We start from the raw sequence: 20,857 nt of genomic DNA on the forward strand, positions 1-20,857 counted from the left end.
AGTAAAACTATAATATTTAGCCAGCACTTTCGCAACACAAAGCTAGGTGAAAACCCGAAATTCCAAAAACCCAACGGGTAACGTCCTGCAAAAGCGCTGACCACGCGGAAGTCATTGCGCCAAGCAACAGCTTAACGCAATTATCTTAGTATAAAAGCGATGATTGACAATCAATCGGGGGAGTTATAATTATGCATCCGTACATTACACATCTAGCCGTTGCAATCTACAAGAAACAGTCCGTCACTTCAAGAGTTACATACACGAAGAATCAACACCGACTCTCCAGTCGCACCAATAGGCTTTTATTCTCGCCTCGCTCGAGACATAAACGCTGTAACACGAGCTTACGTTTGTGAAAGATAACGGACTGTGTCAAAATAAACGCCTTTATTTCAAACGGTTTCTTCCTTCAGTAAGTCTTTTCACCGTCGCTATTCCCTTTCTCGGTGTCAATCGGATTAGACGGAATCTGATAGCGCATGGTGCGATAGCCCACTAACCAATCATTTTGACTCATTTAACCCAACCAACGAAAAAACTGTAGGCATCGGCCGCTGTGAGTGGTGGTGTGCTATCGGTCCCGTGTACTATCGAGATCCGCCCAATCGGACTTAGGTCCGACATCGTACATTCCAACTCACATCATTGTGTCAAAAGTGAGATTACAATGTCAAAGGGGGCTGACAAAGAGCTTTTGAGAAAAAGCTACAACGAGGAAAAAGGCAAGTCAGAGCGAAACATCTCTGCCAAGTCCCGAGGAAGTCCGCCGCAGAGCCATAGAGTCACAAAGCCATTGAGCCGTTGAGCTACAGAGCCATAGAGCCACAAAGCCACCGAGCCATTGAGGCGCAGAGCCATCGAGCTACGAGCCATTGAGCCGCAGAGCTATCGAGCCACGAGCCATCGAGCCGGAGAACCATCAAGCAAGGAGCCATCGAGTCATAAACCACCGAGCCGCCGAAACACCGAGTCAACGAGCCAACAACCTTTAGAGTCGACAAAGACAGCGCTGATCCACTGTCCTATTGAGATAAGCCGCCAAGCATCAGATTACACAGCGTAGAACGAGACGACAGCATGCAAGCGACCATCATCGCCGTATTGTAAGTTATTCATACTTTTCTTATTTCCGCACATGTCAAATGAGACAAGTAACTCACAAACCGCGAGTGGAACCGAAACGTACAACCCACCGATCGCGAGTGACGTAGAGGAAAACACGTCTAGACAAACACGTCGCAACGCGGATAAAGCACCAACCGACTCAGACAAGTACGATTTGACTCGAGTGATTACCAAATGCTACTTTAAAATCCGAGTGCACGACTTCAGCCTAATGAATAATGACAATACTAACGTAACGGAAACGGAGACACCGTTTAACGCCAACTTCCGTTTGGTACGCTCCCCCGTCAGAACAGCCGCAGGACCGAGTAATCCCGGCCCGTCTAACGCCGCGACAATTTGCGAGACGCAACAAATGCATGACCTGGGTGCCGACTCGGATGAGAATTTGATATTGCAAGATGTCATACGCAAAATAAAAAAATGGCAAACACAGATTCATGAAACTGAAGATCAAATTCACATTCCACGAAATACCACGACCCGCCGACTAAGTTTCCACAAGCATGTATTCGATATTACGCACGACCGATACTTGCAGGACATAAGAAATCAACGGTTAGTTTTCTACCGTTAGTTTTCTACCGTTAAATACGCGCGGAATGTAATACCCGAGATAGACGGGACAAAATAAAACTGCGCCAAAAAATTCATAAATGCAAGCACTTACGCAATGAAAAATATTCATTCCGCAGAGGAACACACATTATTAGAAGCTATACTATGTACGAAATTCAAGGACAAGTCAATGACTGATTTTCATGCAAGATTTTTAAGCAATTAAAGCAAGAGCTCAAACACGAGTATCTCGGAAAAAGAAGCACGATTCACTTGCAAATAGAATTCAACTCCTTAAAACAGCGATACAATGGAAATGCCCAAAATTTCGGTCGCCGCGTGAACCAGCTAGTAAGTAAGTGTAAGTAATGTCATTAAATGTAATTTAATACATTATTATTAAAAAAATATTAAGTCTAACATTAAAAAATATATTGCTGCTGTAATTGTGCTTAAATTGATGATTTTTGAGTCCCACCATTATGTGTAATTTAAAAAATAAATATAAACTCTTACTTTCTTTATACTTTTAAACACGGCATAATATTCGAAGAAAGTGTGTGCTGATTCCTTATTGCAGTTCTAATAGAATATTTTGCTTTACAATAATCAATTATCTTATTTTTCTTATATTAATAAATTAAATTACATTTAATGATATTATTTACATTCACAATAACAATGTGCAATATTATTACGTAAATATTTCTAATCAAAACTGTCGTTAGAATTGTGGTAAATTATAATCAGCATGATGCTATTTATCCAATTATCTTACAGTGTTTAATATGAAAAGTGTAAAAAAATGGAAATAATTAAAATTTTATTCTTAAAATTACATATAATGGTAAGATTCGAATAGTATTGATTAGAACTGTTTTATAAAGGGATAATATTTACTGTGTTCTTATACTTTAGAGGGAGAGTTGTGATGCTACATTCGCAAAGTTACATTATTTAACTTTTTGTTTTGTACTATAAAAACCGATAGAAATATTACAAAGAACAAAATTCTTAATAATCGTGATTGCGTGTGTATAGCTTTGACGCGTGCTTTGGCGTAATGCGGGAACATAAAGGAGCGGCGCCGCGGCGCGGTGATGCAAAGGCATCTTTCCCCTCGCCGCACGCGACTCATCGTCTCGCCTACTGTCGAACCGCAGTAGGCGGTTCTAAGGCTCAGGCACCGCTTTTCTCTCCGCGCGCTCTTATTCGTTTGACTGGAATATTTTATTAATCAAAAATTATTGCGAATTTAAAAAAATGGTAAAGGACTTTTCTTCTCAGTTTCACTTGCTCTATCAACCCATGAGGGTATAAGCAGATTTTCTGGGTCATCCTATATATACAAGCAGGAATAAATATAAAACACTAACACGCCCTTCCTATCAAAATACCGTACAGTGCAAAAAGTGTGGAAAAAAATGGGCATCACGGCCAAGACTGCCGAAGCTACGCGAATCGCTTCTCACTACCAAAGTCGGAAGGACAGCCTCGCGTGAATACATTGGAAAAGTATTGTAATCATTGCCGAAAACGACGGCATACCAGGCAAGAGTGCTAGTCGACCCGAAAAGATAGACAATTTCTTGCGCTTAGCCTGAACGGGAAAAACCGTGAGGGAGAATAAAAGCCACGAAAAGCGAAGAGCGATAAAAGCCGTCGAGGCGCAGAGCAGCGAAAACGAGAATAGAGATAAGAATGTCATTTAAACGTACGGCCATCTCTTATCGCATAACGCACCTCCGCGCGCCACGCGCTGAAAACGGGCTGGATTTAATCTCATTGCCAGTACAAGAAGCAGCCCGAAACAAAATAGAATTCTTATTCAACACAGGTGCGACAATTTTGTTAATCAAGCTGAAAACTTTAACAGATAAAACCGAGATAATTGAAGAAAAAATACAGCTCACCGGAATATCGAGCCAGTCTATAACAACAATTGGAAAGGCTTATATACATATCATAGTGGATGATAAGCTCAGAAGACCCCCGTTTATGTCACCGTTCGCTTACAAAAGTATCCTCGGAGTTGATTTTATTCGAAAAAATAAAGCGACGTGCCATTATGACACGAAGCAAGTAATCATAGGAGATACACGGCTCAAATTATATTGGGTGTACAAGTATAACTTTACGGATTATTTGATTAAAAAAAATGCATTGATTTGAAACATAAAAATAATTGTTACTTTATTCAAAGTATGCTCCATCGAAAGCTAAAACCTTGGCCCTTTCAGGCCAAAAATCTTTCAGGCAATAACTTTATTCCACGCTGATAGAAGTCTGGTTGTTTTAAAGCGATCCATTTATCAAATCAATTTTTAATTTCTTCATAAGAACTTAACCGCTCTCCAGAAAGGGCCGACGCCATTGACCGGAACAAATGGTAATCTGAGGGAGCAATGTCCGGTGAATACGGTGGGTGAGGTAGAATCTCCCAATTCACTTTTTCTAGATAATTCTTGACGGATCCATGAACATGTGGTCTAGCGTTGTCATGCTGTAAAATTATCTTGTCATGTCTATTCTTCCATTCCGGTCGTTTTCCTTTAGAGCTCGGTTCAAACGTATTAATTGTAGTCGGTACCGTTCACCAGTGATAGTTTCAGATGGTTGCAATAGCTCATAATATATCCCTCATATCCCATCAGATACACAGCATAACCTTGCTGCCATGAATGTTTTGCTTTGGCGTTGATGGACCTGGTTCACCGGGCTTAACTCATGCTGATTTGTGTTTAGGATTGTCATAATAAATCCATTTTTCATCGCTTGTAATAATTCTATGTAAAAAACCCTTTTTTTTGTCGTTGCAGCAACAATTTGCATATGGTTTTTCTTTTTTCAATGTTTCTTTCTTTTAATTGGCGTGGCACCCAATTTCCTTGCTTTTGCACCATTCCTAATGCTTGCAGACGTAAGGAAATGCATTGTTGGGTAACATTTAATGCGGTTGTTAATTCTTTTTCTGTTTGACATGCATCTTCGTCAAGTAAGGCTTCCAATTGTGCATCTTCAAATTTTTTAGATGGCTTTTCATGCTCTTTATCATCCAAATCAAAATAATTGCTTCTGAATCGTTTAAACTATTTTTCACACACACTTACTGATGGAGTATGTTTTTTTGTAAGTTTCCACAAGCAAACAATAACTTTCAGCTGCACTTTTCTTCCACAGAAAAAAATAATGAAGTAAAACTTCTCGCAAATGGCATTTTTCTGGTACAAAATTCGACATTTTCAATGCAATAAAAATAATAGTTGTTTACACTGCAGACATATGACATGTATCTTTTTTTTGTTGACAATAGATGTACTTTTTAAGTACATGTATTACTTCAACATAACGTCAGTAATAGGACTGTTGCCATCTATTGAAAATCCGTAAAGTCATACTTGTACACCCAATAATTATACAACAAAATAACGCAAAAATTGCGTAGTGAAACGCATCGTCACAAGCAGAAAGACAGGAAAACTTATGACAATTATTGTAAACAGAGCATTTAAACGCGGAAAAACGGAAAGCCTTAATAGAGATCTGCAACGAATTTTCGGACATTTTTTTTTTTATGGGAACCCACTCACGTGTACCCCAGCCGTAACGCATGAAATTAATACGCGCACAGATAGCGCACCCGTAAACATACGACCATACCGCTTGCCAGAAAAACATAAAGCGGAGATCAATAAACAAATAGACAAAATGCTAAAAGTTGGAATAATTAGACCAAGTGTAAGTCAGTGGAACGTGCCGATATTAGTAGTGCCTAAAAAAAACTGACGCGTCTAGAAAACGGAAAATGAGAATAGTAGTAAACTTCAGAAAATTGAACAATATAACGATAGGCGATTTATTTCTGCTACCAAACATAATAGATATATTAGTTCAGCTAGGCAGCGCCAAATATTTTACGATATTAGACCTAATGTCAGACTATGATCAGATATCAATGGCGGAAAAAAAACAAAGGAAAAACACCATTTTCCACTTTGTACGGCCATTATAAGTTTAATAGAATGCCATTTGGATTAAAAATGCACCGACGACATTCCAACTAACAAACTCCGTACTCGCCGGCGTGCAAGGTAACAGGTGTCTCGTATACTTAGACGACATCGTCATATACGGACCAAGCCTTCAGGAACATAACCGCCGCCTCACAGAGATATTTCAACAACTAAGGAAACACAATTTAAAACTCCACAGACAAGTGCAAATTTCATAAAAAAAAAGTTAACTATCTAGAGCACGTGATCACAGAAGAAGGAATACGGCCAGATCCAAACAAAATAGTGGAAATAAAAAATTTTTCGACTCCAAAAAAAGTGAAAGATATTCAAGTGTTTCTAGGTCTAGCAGGATATTATAGAAGATTCATAGAGAATTTTTCAAAAATGACAAAACCATTAAGCATGCTAACACAGAAGAAAAAAAATTTGCATTATTAGTGACGCAACAACACGCGTTCCAGTCCTTCAAGGAAAAACTGACGACAGGACCGGTCTTACGTCACTCAGACTTTAAAGAGACATACTATATATAGTTACGACCGACGTATGCGATAGGAGCAGTACTGTCACAAGGGCTGATTAGACAAAATCGCCCGATAGAATACGCTAGCCGAATCCTAGGCAAAGCGGAACAAAACTATAATACAACGGAGAAAGAGCTACTAGCCATCGTATGGGCGGTAAAATATTTTTGACCATACTTATACAGAACTCTTTAAAATTATTACAGACCACAAACCGTTGACGTGACTGTTCAGCGTGAACAACTCAGGATCGCGACTAATACGGTGGAGACTTAAATTAGAAGAGTACGACTATGATCATCCACCAAGCCGCAAAAGAAATACACATGCCGATGCCCTCAGTAGAAATACGAGTACGAGGTGAACAGCATCTAGCAGAAAGAGAAAAAATACACAGAGGAAGAGAAAAAACAACTCCTATACAAATACCATGATGCACCCACGAGAGGGCACCAAGAGGTAGAACACATCCTCAATCGCATAAAACTGGAACACAGATAGAAAGGCATGACAAAAGATGTGGAAAATTACATCGCAGAATGTGAAAAGTGTCAAAAAAATAAATTATTGAGGATACAAAAAGCACCTCTAATAATTACAGACACACCAGAAAAACTATTTCAGAAATGCGCCCTAGACATAATAGGACCATTAACAATGGCGGCCTCAGGTAATAAATATCTATTAACATTTCAAGACAATCTAACAAAATTCGGGAAAGGTACACCAATATCTAACCAGGAAACGGCAACAATTGCAAAAAAATTCACGACGAGAATAATATTAGAATACAGAATACCGGAAATAGTACTCACCAAGGAAAAAATTTTATAAGTGATCTATTTAAAAACATATGTAAGTTATTGCAGATTAAAAAAAATGCAAACCACGGTGTATTACCCGGAAAGTAATGGAAACTTGGAACGATCTTATCAAACGCTGGCGGAATCTATGCCATTATATCAACAAAGAACAAACCGACTGGGACAAATGGATTACTTTTTTGTTCAACATGACACCGCAAAACCACTGGATACACTCCGTTCAAGCTAGTTTACGGGAAGAAAACCACGTTACCCACGGCACTGTCAAAGACACCAAGAACAACGTATAGTTACAACGATTACGCGCAAAAGCTAAAAGAAAAAATAAAAGTCGTAAATCAAATAGCACGAAAAAATTTCAAGGAAAAAAAAACCAAAGCAAAAAAGTACTACGATCGGAAAACAAAGGAAACAACTTATAAAATTGGAGATAAAGTCCTACTCTACAAAAAAGAAAATCGACACACTACAAAGAGGAAAATCGAAAAAACGAGAAGTACTATGGATTGGACCTTATGTAATAATAGAAAAACTCGACAACGTGCACTATATCATTAAAAAGGAGCAGAGAAAAATACGAGTACAAATAAACAGGATAAAACAATTTATAGACCATTAAAAGAAAAAAGCGCCGCGAAGAGAAAAATGGCTACAAAATTTTTTCTCTTTACTTATCTCTCTCTTTTCACGTCACGTGAGTAGAATCTAACGTTTGCTCCATCGCTCCGCTTTTAGAGTGCTTTTTTCTGCTGTACTTTGCCCCTTGGGACCCTTTTTCCAGTGTATCTTGGTCAAAGGTTTTTTATTTGACACTATCTGACTTTGGTGGAGAGTGTCTTTTCTACTTCCACGGTATTTTCTTGGATTTTTTCTTGGCATGCTACTGCATTGAGATTATGGCTTATTCTGCGTAACACCAGTATCTGCGCTTGCGCTGCCTGTGACTGCGTTCCTTACACCTTCGCTGAACGCGACGTGCCTAAGTGTGTTCTCAAAACTCTCTAGTCTTGCATCTCAGCGGGAGCGTTTGTAGACCCATTGCCAGTGTAAACGTTCTTAAACCCATCACCGGCGTGAGCGTTCTCGAGCCCATCACTAGCGGACATTGCAGGTTTCCTCATTGGCACCGCGGTTTTCCTCCGCTCTCTTCTGATTGGCTTCTGTGGTGTATGTCGATCATGAGGCTGGCGTGCGGTGCCTGCAAATTATTCATGTTGGTGAATGGCGCGCTGATCTGCAAGCAAACCAATAAGCATTTTTTTCACAAGGAATGTGTTGCCGGGCTCTCTAGTTCGGTTGGCGGCACTCAGTCGGAAGCCAATCACTGCCCTACCTCTAATGGACAGGGTCTCCTGAAATGTGCGTCTGATCGACCGCCTTCCGCTGACGGACCTACCGTGTAGGGAGACACGGGGACCCCGTCAGCGTCGGAGGCTGAATCTATCAGCAGAATGGTAGCTCCTGTCCAAGATGACCTTCAACAAAGGGCAGTTGCGCGACCTGCCCGCAATAAAGCTACAGTTGGAAGATCTCTCTTCAATCAGACCGCAGTTATTAGCACTGGAAGCAAAGATGACGGCAACGGCGGAGACACTGGGTTCGGCGCTGTCAGAGCTTAGGAAGCATGTTGCCCTCGTCAGGCGCGTTGCAGTGCTTGAGGCGCGACCAGGATTGGGTGCCGCTGGTGAAGAGCTAAGTAGGCTCGAGTTCTGCTCTGAACCTCTCGAGCGCGTAGTTTAGAGCTGATTTTGTTTGGTGTTGAAGAGACTCCCTCCAAAAATCCAAAAGTAATCATTAACAATATAATGAACGCTTTGGGTGTTGAAGTGGGTCTCGATCACATTATCGAGTGTTTCCGCATTCCTGCTAAGGGGGACTGTCCCCGTCTTTTGGTTGTTAAATTATTTTTGCGGGAGATTGGAAATCAACTTTTAGTCGGTAAAAGAACAAGGAGGTTGCTTGATGGATCGACGGCCTCCAGGCCAGGACTATCAATGTCAACGAAATGCTTCCCCTCTCAACTCGGGCGTTGTTCGCGAAGGCGAGGGGGGCCGTGAGAGATGGCCGTCTACACCGTACCTTGGTGCGGGATGGATGTGTCTATGTCAGGGAGCATCAGGATGTATCATCGGTCAGATTGCGTGGCCGGGAACAGCTGGCTTTGCTAGTCGGAGCTAGGCCTCCCCCTGCGTCGTCAGCTGGGCACTCATTGCGTATTCCGCATATTATCGTAGGCGATACATTGTAGACCACCCTCGTTTTAGTAGGGGCGAGGGTTAGCGTTGCTACAGCAGGTCCGACCGCTAATCGTAATGCAAGTCGCGGGCCCTTTCCCAAGACTTCAACTAAGCGTAATAAGTGAGGATCGGTCCCTCTCCCCTCCCTTCTCTGGGAGAGTGAGGTGTCATCGAGTGTGCCACATTAATTGCCAATTCTTCCTCCCCCATTATTCCAAATTTGCAGACATTTTGGCCAAAGAACCTTCGACTTGATAGCATTGTCGGAGACCTGGCTCAAACCGCATGTACCGAATAATTTGGTACAGCTTCCGGGCTATCATTTAATCTGTAGAGATAGAGAGGGTAGGAATGGTGAAGGGGTTGGCGTCTATGTGCGCGATGGTATTGAGACTTTGGTGCTTGGGATGTCACAAGCGCCCTATTGCGGTCAATCAGAGTATCTGTTCCCCAGGGTTTGCACGACTAAATGTCGACCTCTTCTGCTCGGTATCGTTAATCGTCCTCTCAAACTTGTGCATCTCTCAATTTTCCAATCTGACTTTGAGCGACTCCACCTGTCCTTCTCTGCCGCCATAATCATTGGAGACTTCAATGTTGACTTAAATCGAATCTCGCATAACGCAGATTCCTTAAAGGATTTCAGCGTTTCTAAATCGTCTTTATATAGTATCATTTGCTGACACCCATTATACTTCTGTGTCACATTCGCGAATCTACTACTACCTTGTCAACGGTCAAAAAACTTGTGAAAATTTTTCAACAGCAACCACTCCCTTTTCCGTCTAATCATGACCTGATTGAGACCTTGACCTTCTGGTCAACCAAATTCCGCCTTGGGTCATCAGGATCAGAGATTTCACTCAATTTGATCACGACGCCTTCCTAGCTTCCTTGCTATCTTATAATTGGCACGTCATTAATACCAGGAAACACTGATCAAAAAATTGTTCTCTTTTATCGCTTCATCAATGGTTCTATTAAATCTCCCCTGCAAAGAATTTGTGGCTAACAAGCCTCTTGCCCTCTGGCTAACTTACGACATCAGAGCCCTGTTAAACCAAAGAGACGCCGCCAGAAGATATTTTCTTCGTCGTTTTTCATCTGAACAACGTGAATGGTACCGAGCTCTGAGGAACTTGGTTAAATCGCGTATCGACGCAGCCAGAAGCCAATATCTGCTCAATCGTTTTGGAGCTGATAAGAGCCCAGTGAAACTATGGTCTGAACTACGCTCACTCGGCGTCGCAAAATGCAGATCTTCTAACGCTCATCTTCACATTTCTCTCAAGGACCTCAACATTTTCTTTACCTCTTCGCATCTCCTCTCTACCTTGGACCACCATTTTCCTCCTGCTTCTCTCTTAAATTTTTTCCTTTTCCCTTCCTCCTTCTCTGGTTCCATAGTTTCACTCTCAAATCCTGAAACGTTTATCTTTCCTCACATCCTACCAGAAAGGTTACTAAGGGCTCTCAGACAAAGCTCCTCTAACTCTATCAGGCCGGATGGTCTGAACCGTCGCCTCGTCTTTCTATGTCTTCTTGTAATCTTTCCAGTCATTCTTGACCTATTAAACTCCTTTTTCAACTCCTCCACCTTTCCCTCTTCCTGAAAAATATCCCATGTCCATCCCTTTTCTAAGACAAATCATCCCTCTTTTCCGTCTGATTATTATCCTGTTTCCCTTTTCAGCTTTCTCTTCCATGTTCTCGAGAGGATTGCTTTTGACTCTCTGGCGAACCATCTATTAACACATAGTTTCCTAGATCCCTATCAGACCGGTTTTAAGAAAAGACACAGCACGCAGACAGCCTTAATAAAACTTGCAGATGACGTTCAACTGGCTATTGACAAGCGTGTGGTCATCCTGCTTGTTTTGTTTGATCTTAATAAGGCTTTCAACAGTGTCTCTCATTGCATTTTGATTGAAAAATTAAAAAACCTCTATATTTCGTTGTCTGCCCTAGCGTAGCTTTAGTCATATCTTTTCGGGAGATTCCAACGGGTCAAGGGGCCTGATGGCTCTTTCTCATCCTGGTCGCCGGTTAGGGCCGGGGTTTTTCAAAGCTCCGTTCTGGGCCCCTTGCTGTTCTCTATTTTTATTAACGATCTGAGGCACTCACTTTGTCATTGCTATCACCTACTTTATGCTGATGATCTTCAAATCTACTTTCATTTTTCTCCACATGATCTTACCAGAACTGTCATGTTGATCAATAAGAACATAGCTGCGGTTGAACGCTGGGTTGGGAACAATCGGCTCAGACTTAATGTAAGTAAAATAAAGGCTGTACTCTTGAGCAGCGCAAGATTCGTGAATGTTATCTCTTTTTTGGGCATAAAGTTTTATCTCAGAAACAATCCAACAGAACTAACGAATTCCGTCCGTAACCTGGGACTCCAAATTACAATCAGTCTGAGCTGGAACGATCAAGTTCGTGACATATCATGTCGGGTGAACGGGGTACTTTGACTCAAATGCTGCAGGGGCGGTCTTTCGGTGCCTAAGAGTGCGGCTAATCACGTCGCTCGTCTTTCCGCTTTTCGACTACTACGTTGGAGTGCTCACCGACCTCACAGGGCAACATCGATGAAGCTCAAACGTCTCATGAACGCATGCGTACAGTTCATTTACGATCTCCGTCGGGATAAGCACGTGTCTCCGTGGTATGAAAGGCTGGTTGACAGCAGATGCCCGAAGGGAATACTTAACTTGCTGCCTCATATTTTTGATAATCCATTTCAGTTCTTCTCCCTTTCTTGCACGGAACTTCTAACCTGCTCCTAGATCCCTCTGCCATCTCCGCTCTTTTTCTTCTCCTTAGAATTTGGCGGTCCCGTCCTGTCGCACCTTTACCTACCAACATTCTTTCTTTCTCTTGCGCCATGAGGAACGCTCTCCCGCTTCGCGTAAAAAAAGCCAACTCATTAAAATCATTTAAGGACCTTTTCATTGATTATCTGCGTTAGAGGGGTGGGAACTAACCTCACGATGTTTACTCCTTATACTTTACTTTTTTACCTTATTCTTTGCACTTCTCTCGCACAATTTTATACATATATTTTCATTTTTCTCTTTGCATCTTCCAATGTATATACTTAAATAATTTTTTTTTAATATGTTAGTTTTTTTCGTTTACATTAAGTTGGATTTCTACTTTTATTTTTATTTTATTTCTACTTTTACTTTATTTTTATTTAGTTATATTTTCTTTTGTTATCTTAAGTTTATCCACTGTATAACTGTCCAAATAACCTTGTTTTTGTAATATTCGTAGAGGACTGAGCCCTAGAATATAATGAAAGCACAATCAGTCAGTCAGTAAGTCAGTTTCTTTCCTTCTTTTCCTACCAAAAAATGCCGCAAAGAAAACGCCAGCACAGCAGGCCGCTGAGCCGTCATCCCGAGGAAGCGCCGTCGAAGGCCTAGCCAGCCGGACAACCGCAGAAGGGAACGAAATTTGAACTTGGAGCGTCGACCTCGAGAAAAATTCCGGAGCACCCCATCTGCCCCACCGGCCGCTGAGTAGACGTGCGGCACCCGCCGTACGAAGTGGCCACGGCGTGGAGAAACAAGGGAAAGCAAGAGGAAAATACCGCGAGTACCGGAGCAAGAGAGAGGGACGCACTACCGGCTGCCCCAAAAAAACGGAATACCGCTGAGAGCAAGAAGAACGCGCGTTGGAACGCGGACCAATCATCGGAGAAAATCGGCGAGACAAAAAGCCGGGACGTCACGCAGAAATTTGGTGGAGCCCGACAAGCCGGAAAGCGTGGATTGGTTCATCACTGTCGTGTATGCCACGGTAATGAGAGGTTCAGCCCAGGAGCCAAAGACTACCGCCTGCCAATTCTTTATTGTAAGCTGCCGCTCCGGTAATCGTAAATTTAAGTCTTTGATTCATAAATTAGTTCGTGCTCTTTTGTGTAAAAACAATCATTAATCATTAAAAGGTCCAATAAGAGCGAGAGTAGATAAAATGTCAATAAAATTCTATAATTAGATATTACATAAATGAAAAACGCTGGACGTTTCGGGCTAACTTGCTCCTTATCAACATAAAATTATTTACATAATTGAAACGTTCGCGGTGCGAATGAGAACGCAATAGTTGGAACGTTGATGTGATGTCGTCTGTATAATGTCATCTCTAATAGTTGGATGAAAACGAGAGCTTCGTAAAGACGGTTACATGTATCGTTATCATGAGATATGTGTGTATATAATAAGATGTCTTATCCATGGTCAAAGTTTTTCAAATTCACGGAGCACATGACAAACGAACCGTCTCCGAGGAGAGATATAGCAGAAAAAATTTTTTTTGTTTGTCGATTCGACGGTTTGTTTGTCATGTGCTCCGTGAATTTGAAAAACTTTAACCATGGATAAGACATCTTATTATATCTCATAATAACGATACATGTAACCGTCTTTACGAAGCTCTCGTTTTCATCCAACTATTAGAGATGACATTATACGGACGACATCACATCAACGTTCCAACTATTGCGTTCTTATTTGCACCGCGAACGTTTCAATTATGTAAATAATTTTATGTTAATAAGGGGCAAGTTAGCCCGAAACGTCCAGCGTTTTTCATTTATGTAATATCTAATTATAGAATTTTATTGACATCTTATCTATTCTCGCTCTTATTGGACCTTTTAATAATTAATGATTTAAGTATTTGAGTGAGGGTCGATCTCCACGCATTCCGTCAGTCATACTAAATACCGCAATTATGAAAGCGGTGCCTCCCGCGATTAATTAACCGTGCCGAAATGACGACACTTCTAAAGAGATCGACCGCAGTTCAAATCTCGTTAAGTCCCTCTTGGGGTGCGGACACCGACAGTCGCGCGTACCGTCTAGTTTTAAGTTAAAGTCGCGTATCGTTTTGTACCGCAACTAGTAATTCTGGTTTATCGTACCGTACCGTGCCGTACCGGGGTGATTTCGGAGCAGTGTTGCACTCTTATCGAACCTGTCGTAGAGATTTCCGCAAAAGCAAGATCGCTCGGTACGTGGGATTCGCGCGATCCGATCTTGGCGAGACGCGATACCGGTCGGTCTCTGCAAGATTTGCAACGCCGTGGAATTGCCGCGAGAAACACCGGCTATCGGAATTCCGCAAGGTAATTATCGGAGTTGTTAATCCCGAGTGAGTCCTACCGTCAGAGGCGTGACGCCCGTTCGGATTTTGGTGGGCGAGAGTTAGTATTGTCCGTACCGTGTGAATTCACGTGATGGTCATTGTCGTGCCGCGTGTCGTTATGTTGTAATAATTGTCGTGCCGCGTATTTTGTATTTTGTTCCGCCTTGACGTGTTCTTCGACTCAGTAATCTCTCGATTCCGTTTGGGACATTTTCAAGTAACAAGATTACGCTTCCGTTAGAGCCACATACCGATAGCGTTAATCCGTCTCTTCCGTTAATTTACTATCTTCTAGATTACTCTAAAATTGTTTACTACAGCTTGTAATTGCGTAACTTTGTAAACTCCCTGTACTCGTTAAACTGTGTCTCCGATCACTCTAAAATATATTATCTGTGATTGTCTAAATTATCTCCAGCGTTGTGATTGCGTTTCCCTCCCCTTTTCCACTACTCTTAAGAACTACGCCCCTCTGTCTTTTTCGGAGCAAGCCGCGGGTAGTGATATCCGTCTTGCCGTGTCACGCATTTACCGCTTTTTGTGAAGTGGCGCAAAAGATCGCGCCTGGCGCCCAATTACTAATTACGCTTAAGGAACTTCCGTTTACCGCCCCTCCCTTTCCCTTTTTATTGGGCGTACTCTCCTGCGCCTGGCGAGTGCAGGAAAAGTACGTTGCAGACAAGACGAAAAAGATTTGAATAATTGCATACTAGAGCGTACATCTGCAAACAAAATATACCAAAATATCATATACAAACCGACGCATCATGTAAAATTCAAATACGCAGAAACAACACAAAATGTGATACGTATTTACCGCTTTTCGTGAAGTGGTGCGAGAGATCGCGCCTGGCGCTCAATTACTAATTAAGTTTAAGAAATTTTTGTTTACCGTCGTCCTTTCCCTTTTTATTGGGCGTACTCTCCTGCGCCTGGCGAGTGCAGGAAAAGTACGTCGCAATTTATTAACGTATTTTTTATATTACGGCACTAATATTCAAACACAACGTAGCACAAACCTAGCACAGTTCTGCACAACTTTCAAAATTAGTTAATTCTAAAAGTGGCAAGCTAACTTCGTTTAGGTTTAGAATATTCACAGGAAGTCTATAAGAAATGATGAGGCGCTGCTTTAATAGTCCGTCCTATGGACGTCCCTGTGATGACAAAATGTGATTGCGCACATAGGTATACTAGATATCTATGAGCATCTTATACCTTAATCAACGAAGTTTTTTTAGACAGCGGAATAAGATTTAATAATAAAAATAATATGTTTATGTATATACATTCGTGTAAAAATACGATAATTTAAAAACAATAAAGAAGTAATATACTTATGTATAATTAAATTTTAAAATGTGTCTTGAAAAAGTTTCGAAATGCTTACAAATAAAAATTGTCAGTTATTATAATATATAGTAGTGTATTAGCATTATTACGTAACGGCAGACAATAAACAAATAATTTCATAAGCAATTACTGGTAAGTTACTTAATAACATAAGGAAGACGATAAGGATGCTCATAATATCTACATGTCCCATAATATCTACACGCCCCATAATATTATTTTCTCTTTTACAAGGAGAAAAACTTACAGTTGTTACAATAGAATAATGATGTTATTTTTTGCCTATGAATACAAAATAGTTATACAAACCAGTTCTCTGGAAGTAATTTATATCATTTATATGGTTGCCCCAACCTTAATAAGGGTAGCTGCTATATGGATGTAACTCAGTGCATTACACAAAATTTTGCATGAACATCCGAGTCCTAATAATTACTTAAACACAATTATAAGGATCACAACAGACACTTTATTTTATTCTTTGCATATACAGGTAACACTGCTGCAATGGTATTCAACCGCTGACACTGGACCATACAACTATAAATCCTATAAATTTCTCAATCATACCATTTGTTCTGCCATCTATATTAAAGAGATAACAATAAATCTTCGGTTGATGCAACCATATATGACAGTATTTCGACCAAATGTTATTTATTCTAAAAACTGTGGTTGTAAGAATTATACTTATAAGCATATCTTAACAGATATATTGAATGTAACATCAATATACCTTGAATTCACATATAATTCTTTTATAAATATAGAGAATCTTGCTGTAACAACCTTAGCAATTTTTTCCGAGTTCAATTTTAGAAATTATACAATTATATTATATTTAATTTTTAATATATGTCAATTATTACAAAAATCTAAAAAATTGTAACGATCCGATATCACGCACGGACGGTGATCGGTAGGAGGATGAGAGCGCGAGAGATCGCCTAAAGAAAATTAGACGTGCGTTGATGATAAAGAGACATTAGCATACTTTATTAAAGAAAAGCGTAATAAAAACTGAATTGACGTAGCTTACAAAGATGACAGAAACTGTTATACGACGGTCGGGACGAGTCACGATGTACATTAATTTCGGCAAGAGTAACAAATACGGACTGCGGAGTGGTTTGGCGGTATGATAGTAATTTGGCGAGACACGGTGCTTTCGATCTCACAAGCCAGATTTAAAATATATAATATTATCGCACGGACACGGCAGGATTTGATCCTTGGCCTTGAGGGAAAGTCCCAATTGCGCACAAATTGAATTGGACACAGCAAGTTGAATATATGTAGGAAATAGGCAGCAAGAAGCACACGCGTGTCTGAATATCTTTCTTTTATTACTCAAAGTCACACCAACGACCATCAGCGGTTTTTCACGCTGGAGAGCCCGAGAGAGTGATGTCTGACTTCGTTCGCGCGCTATTGCCCTAGAGAGCTTGCGCTCTCTGTCTCCACCGCTAATCCTTAACACGAGGATAGGAGAGCCTCCTCGCTATTTCCCACGAGAATTCGGCCATTCTGCTACCTCTTCAGTCCCGGAAGAGTATATTGAATATGGTTTCATGAAATCTGCAGCAGTGGATGTTCGGTCTGGCCCGTCTCCATCTTCAACTTTGATTACGTCGTAGCGGTTGTTCCGTTTAACCTTTGTTACTTTATAAGGTTCATAGAATTTCTTGCTGATTTTTAGTCCGGTTCCAAATTGAGTTCTTTGTATGGCTACCAGAGCTCCTTCTGTATACGTGGTCGCGGGTTTAGTAATCTTGCTTGCACAGCGACGATTTTCTTCTTGGATTTTTAATAAATTTTCTTTTGCTATCTTTCTTAATTCCTGTTGCTCTTCGTTGTGCAGTTCGATTGCTTCCTGTTCAATAAGGTTGAGAATTCCTATGTCTTCTTTTTGCCGCATCTTGACTCCGAAAAGTACCTCGAATGGTGTCATCTAGATACCTCTCTGATACGTAGCATTGATGCATTTCTGTACTTTGTCCGTAAACCGGAACCATTTTGTCGGGTCGTCCATACTCAATTTTGTTAGTACAGGAATAATTATCCTATAAATTCTTTCCACCTGTCCATTTCCACGTGGAACTCCTGTTGTAATAAGTATGTATTTGTTCTTCTGTACAATATTTTTCTGATGTTGTGTAAGCTGAACCTCGATCTGTGATAATCCGTGATAGTGTACCAAAAATTTTCTGCAATTCCTTTAATTTGCTAAGAACTTCTTTCATGTTCGTCGTTTTCGTGGGATAAATCCAAACAAATTTGAAAAATCCATCTACTATTACCAAGAGGTAACGATATAATTTACTCGTAGCGGTCATTAGACCTAAATGGTATGGTAAGTATGAAGTGGTTGATCACCTTTGGGTACCAGTGTCAATAGTCCTTCACGCTTTCTTCCGTTCAGCCAATATGCATGGTATACAACAGCTTATAAATGCCTCTAGTTTACTTTTGATGTTCGGAATGTAGTATTCTTGGTGGATAATTTCCGTCATTTTCTTCACGCCAAAATGGCCTTGATCGTGAGCTCGTCGTATTACTTCGGTATGCATACAAGTGGGTAGTACGATGACGTTTGTATCGTTGATCCTCTTCATTAATATCTCGTCGTTAAGCAGATAATTTTCATGTAGCCCTTTTTTCAATAGCAGTTTAATTACTTTAAGTTTCTCTTCTTCGTCTTGTTTTTTCCGTATCATTAGTAGTATTTTATCCTCGACTAGCATGGTTGGAAAGCGACTCAACGCATCAACGTGTTTTAGTTGAGTTCCTGATTGATGTTCTATGATGTACAAATTCTTCGAAGACTAATGCCCAACGAGTAAACTTAGCAGATATTTCTTTTTTCATTAATGTCTACTGCCTCACAATTTGTTACTATTTTGAAGGATAATCCGAGTATGTAGACTCTGAATTTTTGTAGTGCCCTTATGATTGCTAATATCTCTAACTCGTAAGAATGGTACTTCTTTTCAGCATCTGAAGTTTTGCTGCTCCAATAATACACTGGGTGAAAGTCGTTCTCTTCTGAAATAGTATGCCATCATATCCTTCCAAACTTGCATCTGTGTGTAGTTCAGTGATGGCATTGGGGTCGTAAATGCGTAGCATCGGTTCTTGAGACAAAATATTCTTCAACGTTGTAATTGCCTTTCTTTGTTCTTCACCAATGTAGACATTTTTATCTTTTTTTAACAGGTCGGATAGAGGTCGCCAATCCGTGCATAATTGTATACAAATTTTCTGAAGTATCCTGTTAAACCGAGGAAACTCGCAATTTGGAGTTTAGATGTTGGTTCAAGAAAGTTAACAACGGCTTTAATCTTTGATTTAGCTGGGCGAACATGACTATTTTCTATCTCATGTCCTAAAAATTCAATTTTTGTCTTGAGAAAACTACTTTTATGCCAATTGATATTTAATCCATGTTCTTCTGCTGTTCTTAGAGTTTTGACTAATTTTTCATAACCGTCTTCAAAACTATTTCCAGGTATAACGATATCATCCATATAGATTATTACTATTTTTTTTTGTATTAAGACTTGAAAAACCTTGTTAATAAATTTTAAAAAGCTGGCCGGACTATTGCATAATCCAAAAGGTGTCATGTTAAACTCGTACAAGCCTTCGGGAATTACAAATTCTGTAAATTTCTTAGATTCTTCTGCTACCTAGGAAATAGGCAGCAAGAAGCACACGCGTGTCTGAATATCTTCCCTTATTACTCAAAGTCACACCAACGATCATCAGCAACGGTTTTTCACGCCGGAGAGCCCGAGAGAATGATGTCTGACTTCGTTCGCGCGCTGTTGCCCCAGAGAGCTTGCGTCTTCTGTCTCCACCGTCCGCTAATCCTTAACACGAGGATAGAAGAGCTTCCTTGCTACTTCCCGCATATATCGCAAATTTTTGACTTATACAACACAATTAGATGCGGGTTGGCCTGGGTTAGGAATTCGTGGGGGGCGGGGGGAGGGGCAAAACCTCTTCCAAGCATTTACTTTCTCAAGACGCTACATTACGTGAATTATATAGGTATGATAGGTATCCTAATTTCAATAGTTGTCAACTTTAGTGTTTGATATTTTCGTTCGGGAGGCAATTTTGACACTTTTTTCCGCCAGAGTTGTTTGTTTTGTGCGAAAACGCGTCGAATGAGTCTAATTTCATCAAAATCGGAGATGTTTAACTTGCTGTCTCCAATTTATTCTGTGCGCAACTGGGACTCATTCGGCCTAAATGCACGTCAGTGTTTACCGCAAGGCGGATCAGTTGAGCCCCAGCTATAAATAGCACTCCTCGCGTACGTGTCAGCTCGGTGTTTATGATGCGTGAGTTCGGTGGTCCGGCGGGGTATGCGCGGGCGTGGCAGTGATGAGTCGCGAGGTAGAATCTGTACGTCGTTCTTCATAACGCGACGCGTAACGATTAATACCATTTGTTTGTTCGGCGAATGACACTTCTCCACGCCAAGAACGCTTGATGGAGGCACGGAACCCCGTACCTGACGTAAAGAAGTGCCGGTCTTATGAAGTCGGCGAGGAGGTTGCTAGACCTCTTGGCGGAGCCCAAGTTTGCTTGAACCCGCAGATCAGCGTCTGCGAGACGAATGCGCTCTTTTGCCAAGAGCTCTTGGCTGAAAGCCAGTGTGCTAGACTTCGGTCGACTAGGGAAGGCGCTTCATCTGGGAAGGCGGATCAGAACGGAAGGTTTTACGGAATCGGCCGGCTTATATACCTGTATTTTGAGTAGTCGGGGACGTTTGGGGAGACGTCGGCGGCCAGCGTCCCCGTCACTCGAGATTGGGTCCACAGGACGGAGCCTGCTGCGTCACGCAGTATCGGTGGGCGCGCGAACGCGTCGTTAAATTGTAGTTGGCCGAGTATGCCCGTACGAATGTACGGGCCGACGTTCTAAGCGCTTTGTTACAAAATTGTACATTCTCATTTATATTTAATATGAAAATACTACTAATTGATATAAATTGCTGATACAGAATTTGTAAAATAATATATGAAAGATTCAAATAAAGAGTGCGATTT

The 20,857-nt window shown here is 41.0% G+C and overlaps 1 protein-coding gene across 5 annotated transcripts in view; it reads right to left on the bottom strand.

Annotated features, from left to right (window-relative positions):
* Nucleotides 1–20,857, bottom strand: part of LOC105196676 (potassium voltage-gated channel protein Shab) — a 747,097-nt gene that overhangs the window by 135,662 nt on the left and 590,578 nt on the right. The window contains exon 9 of one of the 5 annotated variants that reach the window (XM_039448789.1): nt 16,620–20,735. The exons of the other annotated variants lie outside the window; for them this stretch is intronic. Coding sequence (XP_039304723.1) covers nt 20,608–20,735 — 128 coding nt within the window. The 3' untranslated portion in view covers nt 16,620–20,607. Of the gene's footprint in view, nt 1–16,619; nt 20,736–20,857 lie in introns of those variants that run through there. 5 annotated transcript variants of the gene reach the window in all.

The sequence above is a fragment of the Solenopsis invicta genome, chromosome 4 (genome assembly GCF_016802725.1).
Source record: "Solenopsis invicta isolate M01_SB chromosome 4, UNIL_Sinv_3.0, whole genome shotgun sequence".
NCBI lineage: Eukaryota > Metazoa > Arthropoda > Insecta > Hymenoptera > Formicidae > Solenopsis > Solenopsis invicta.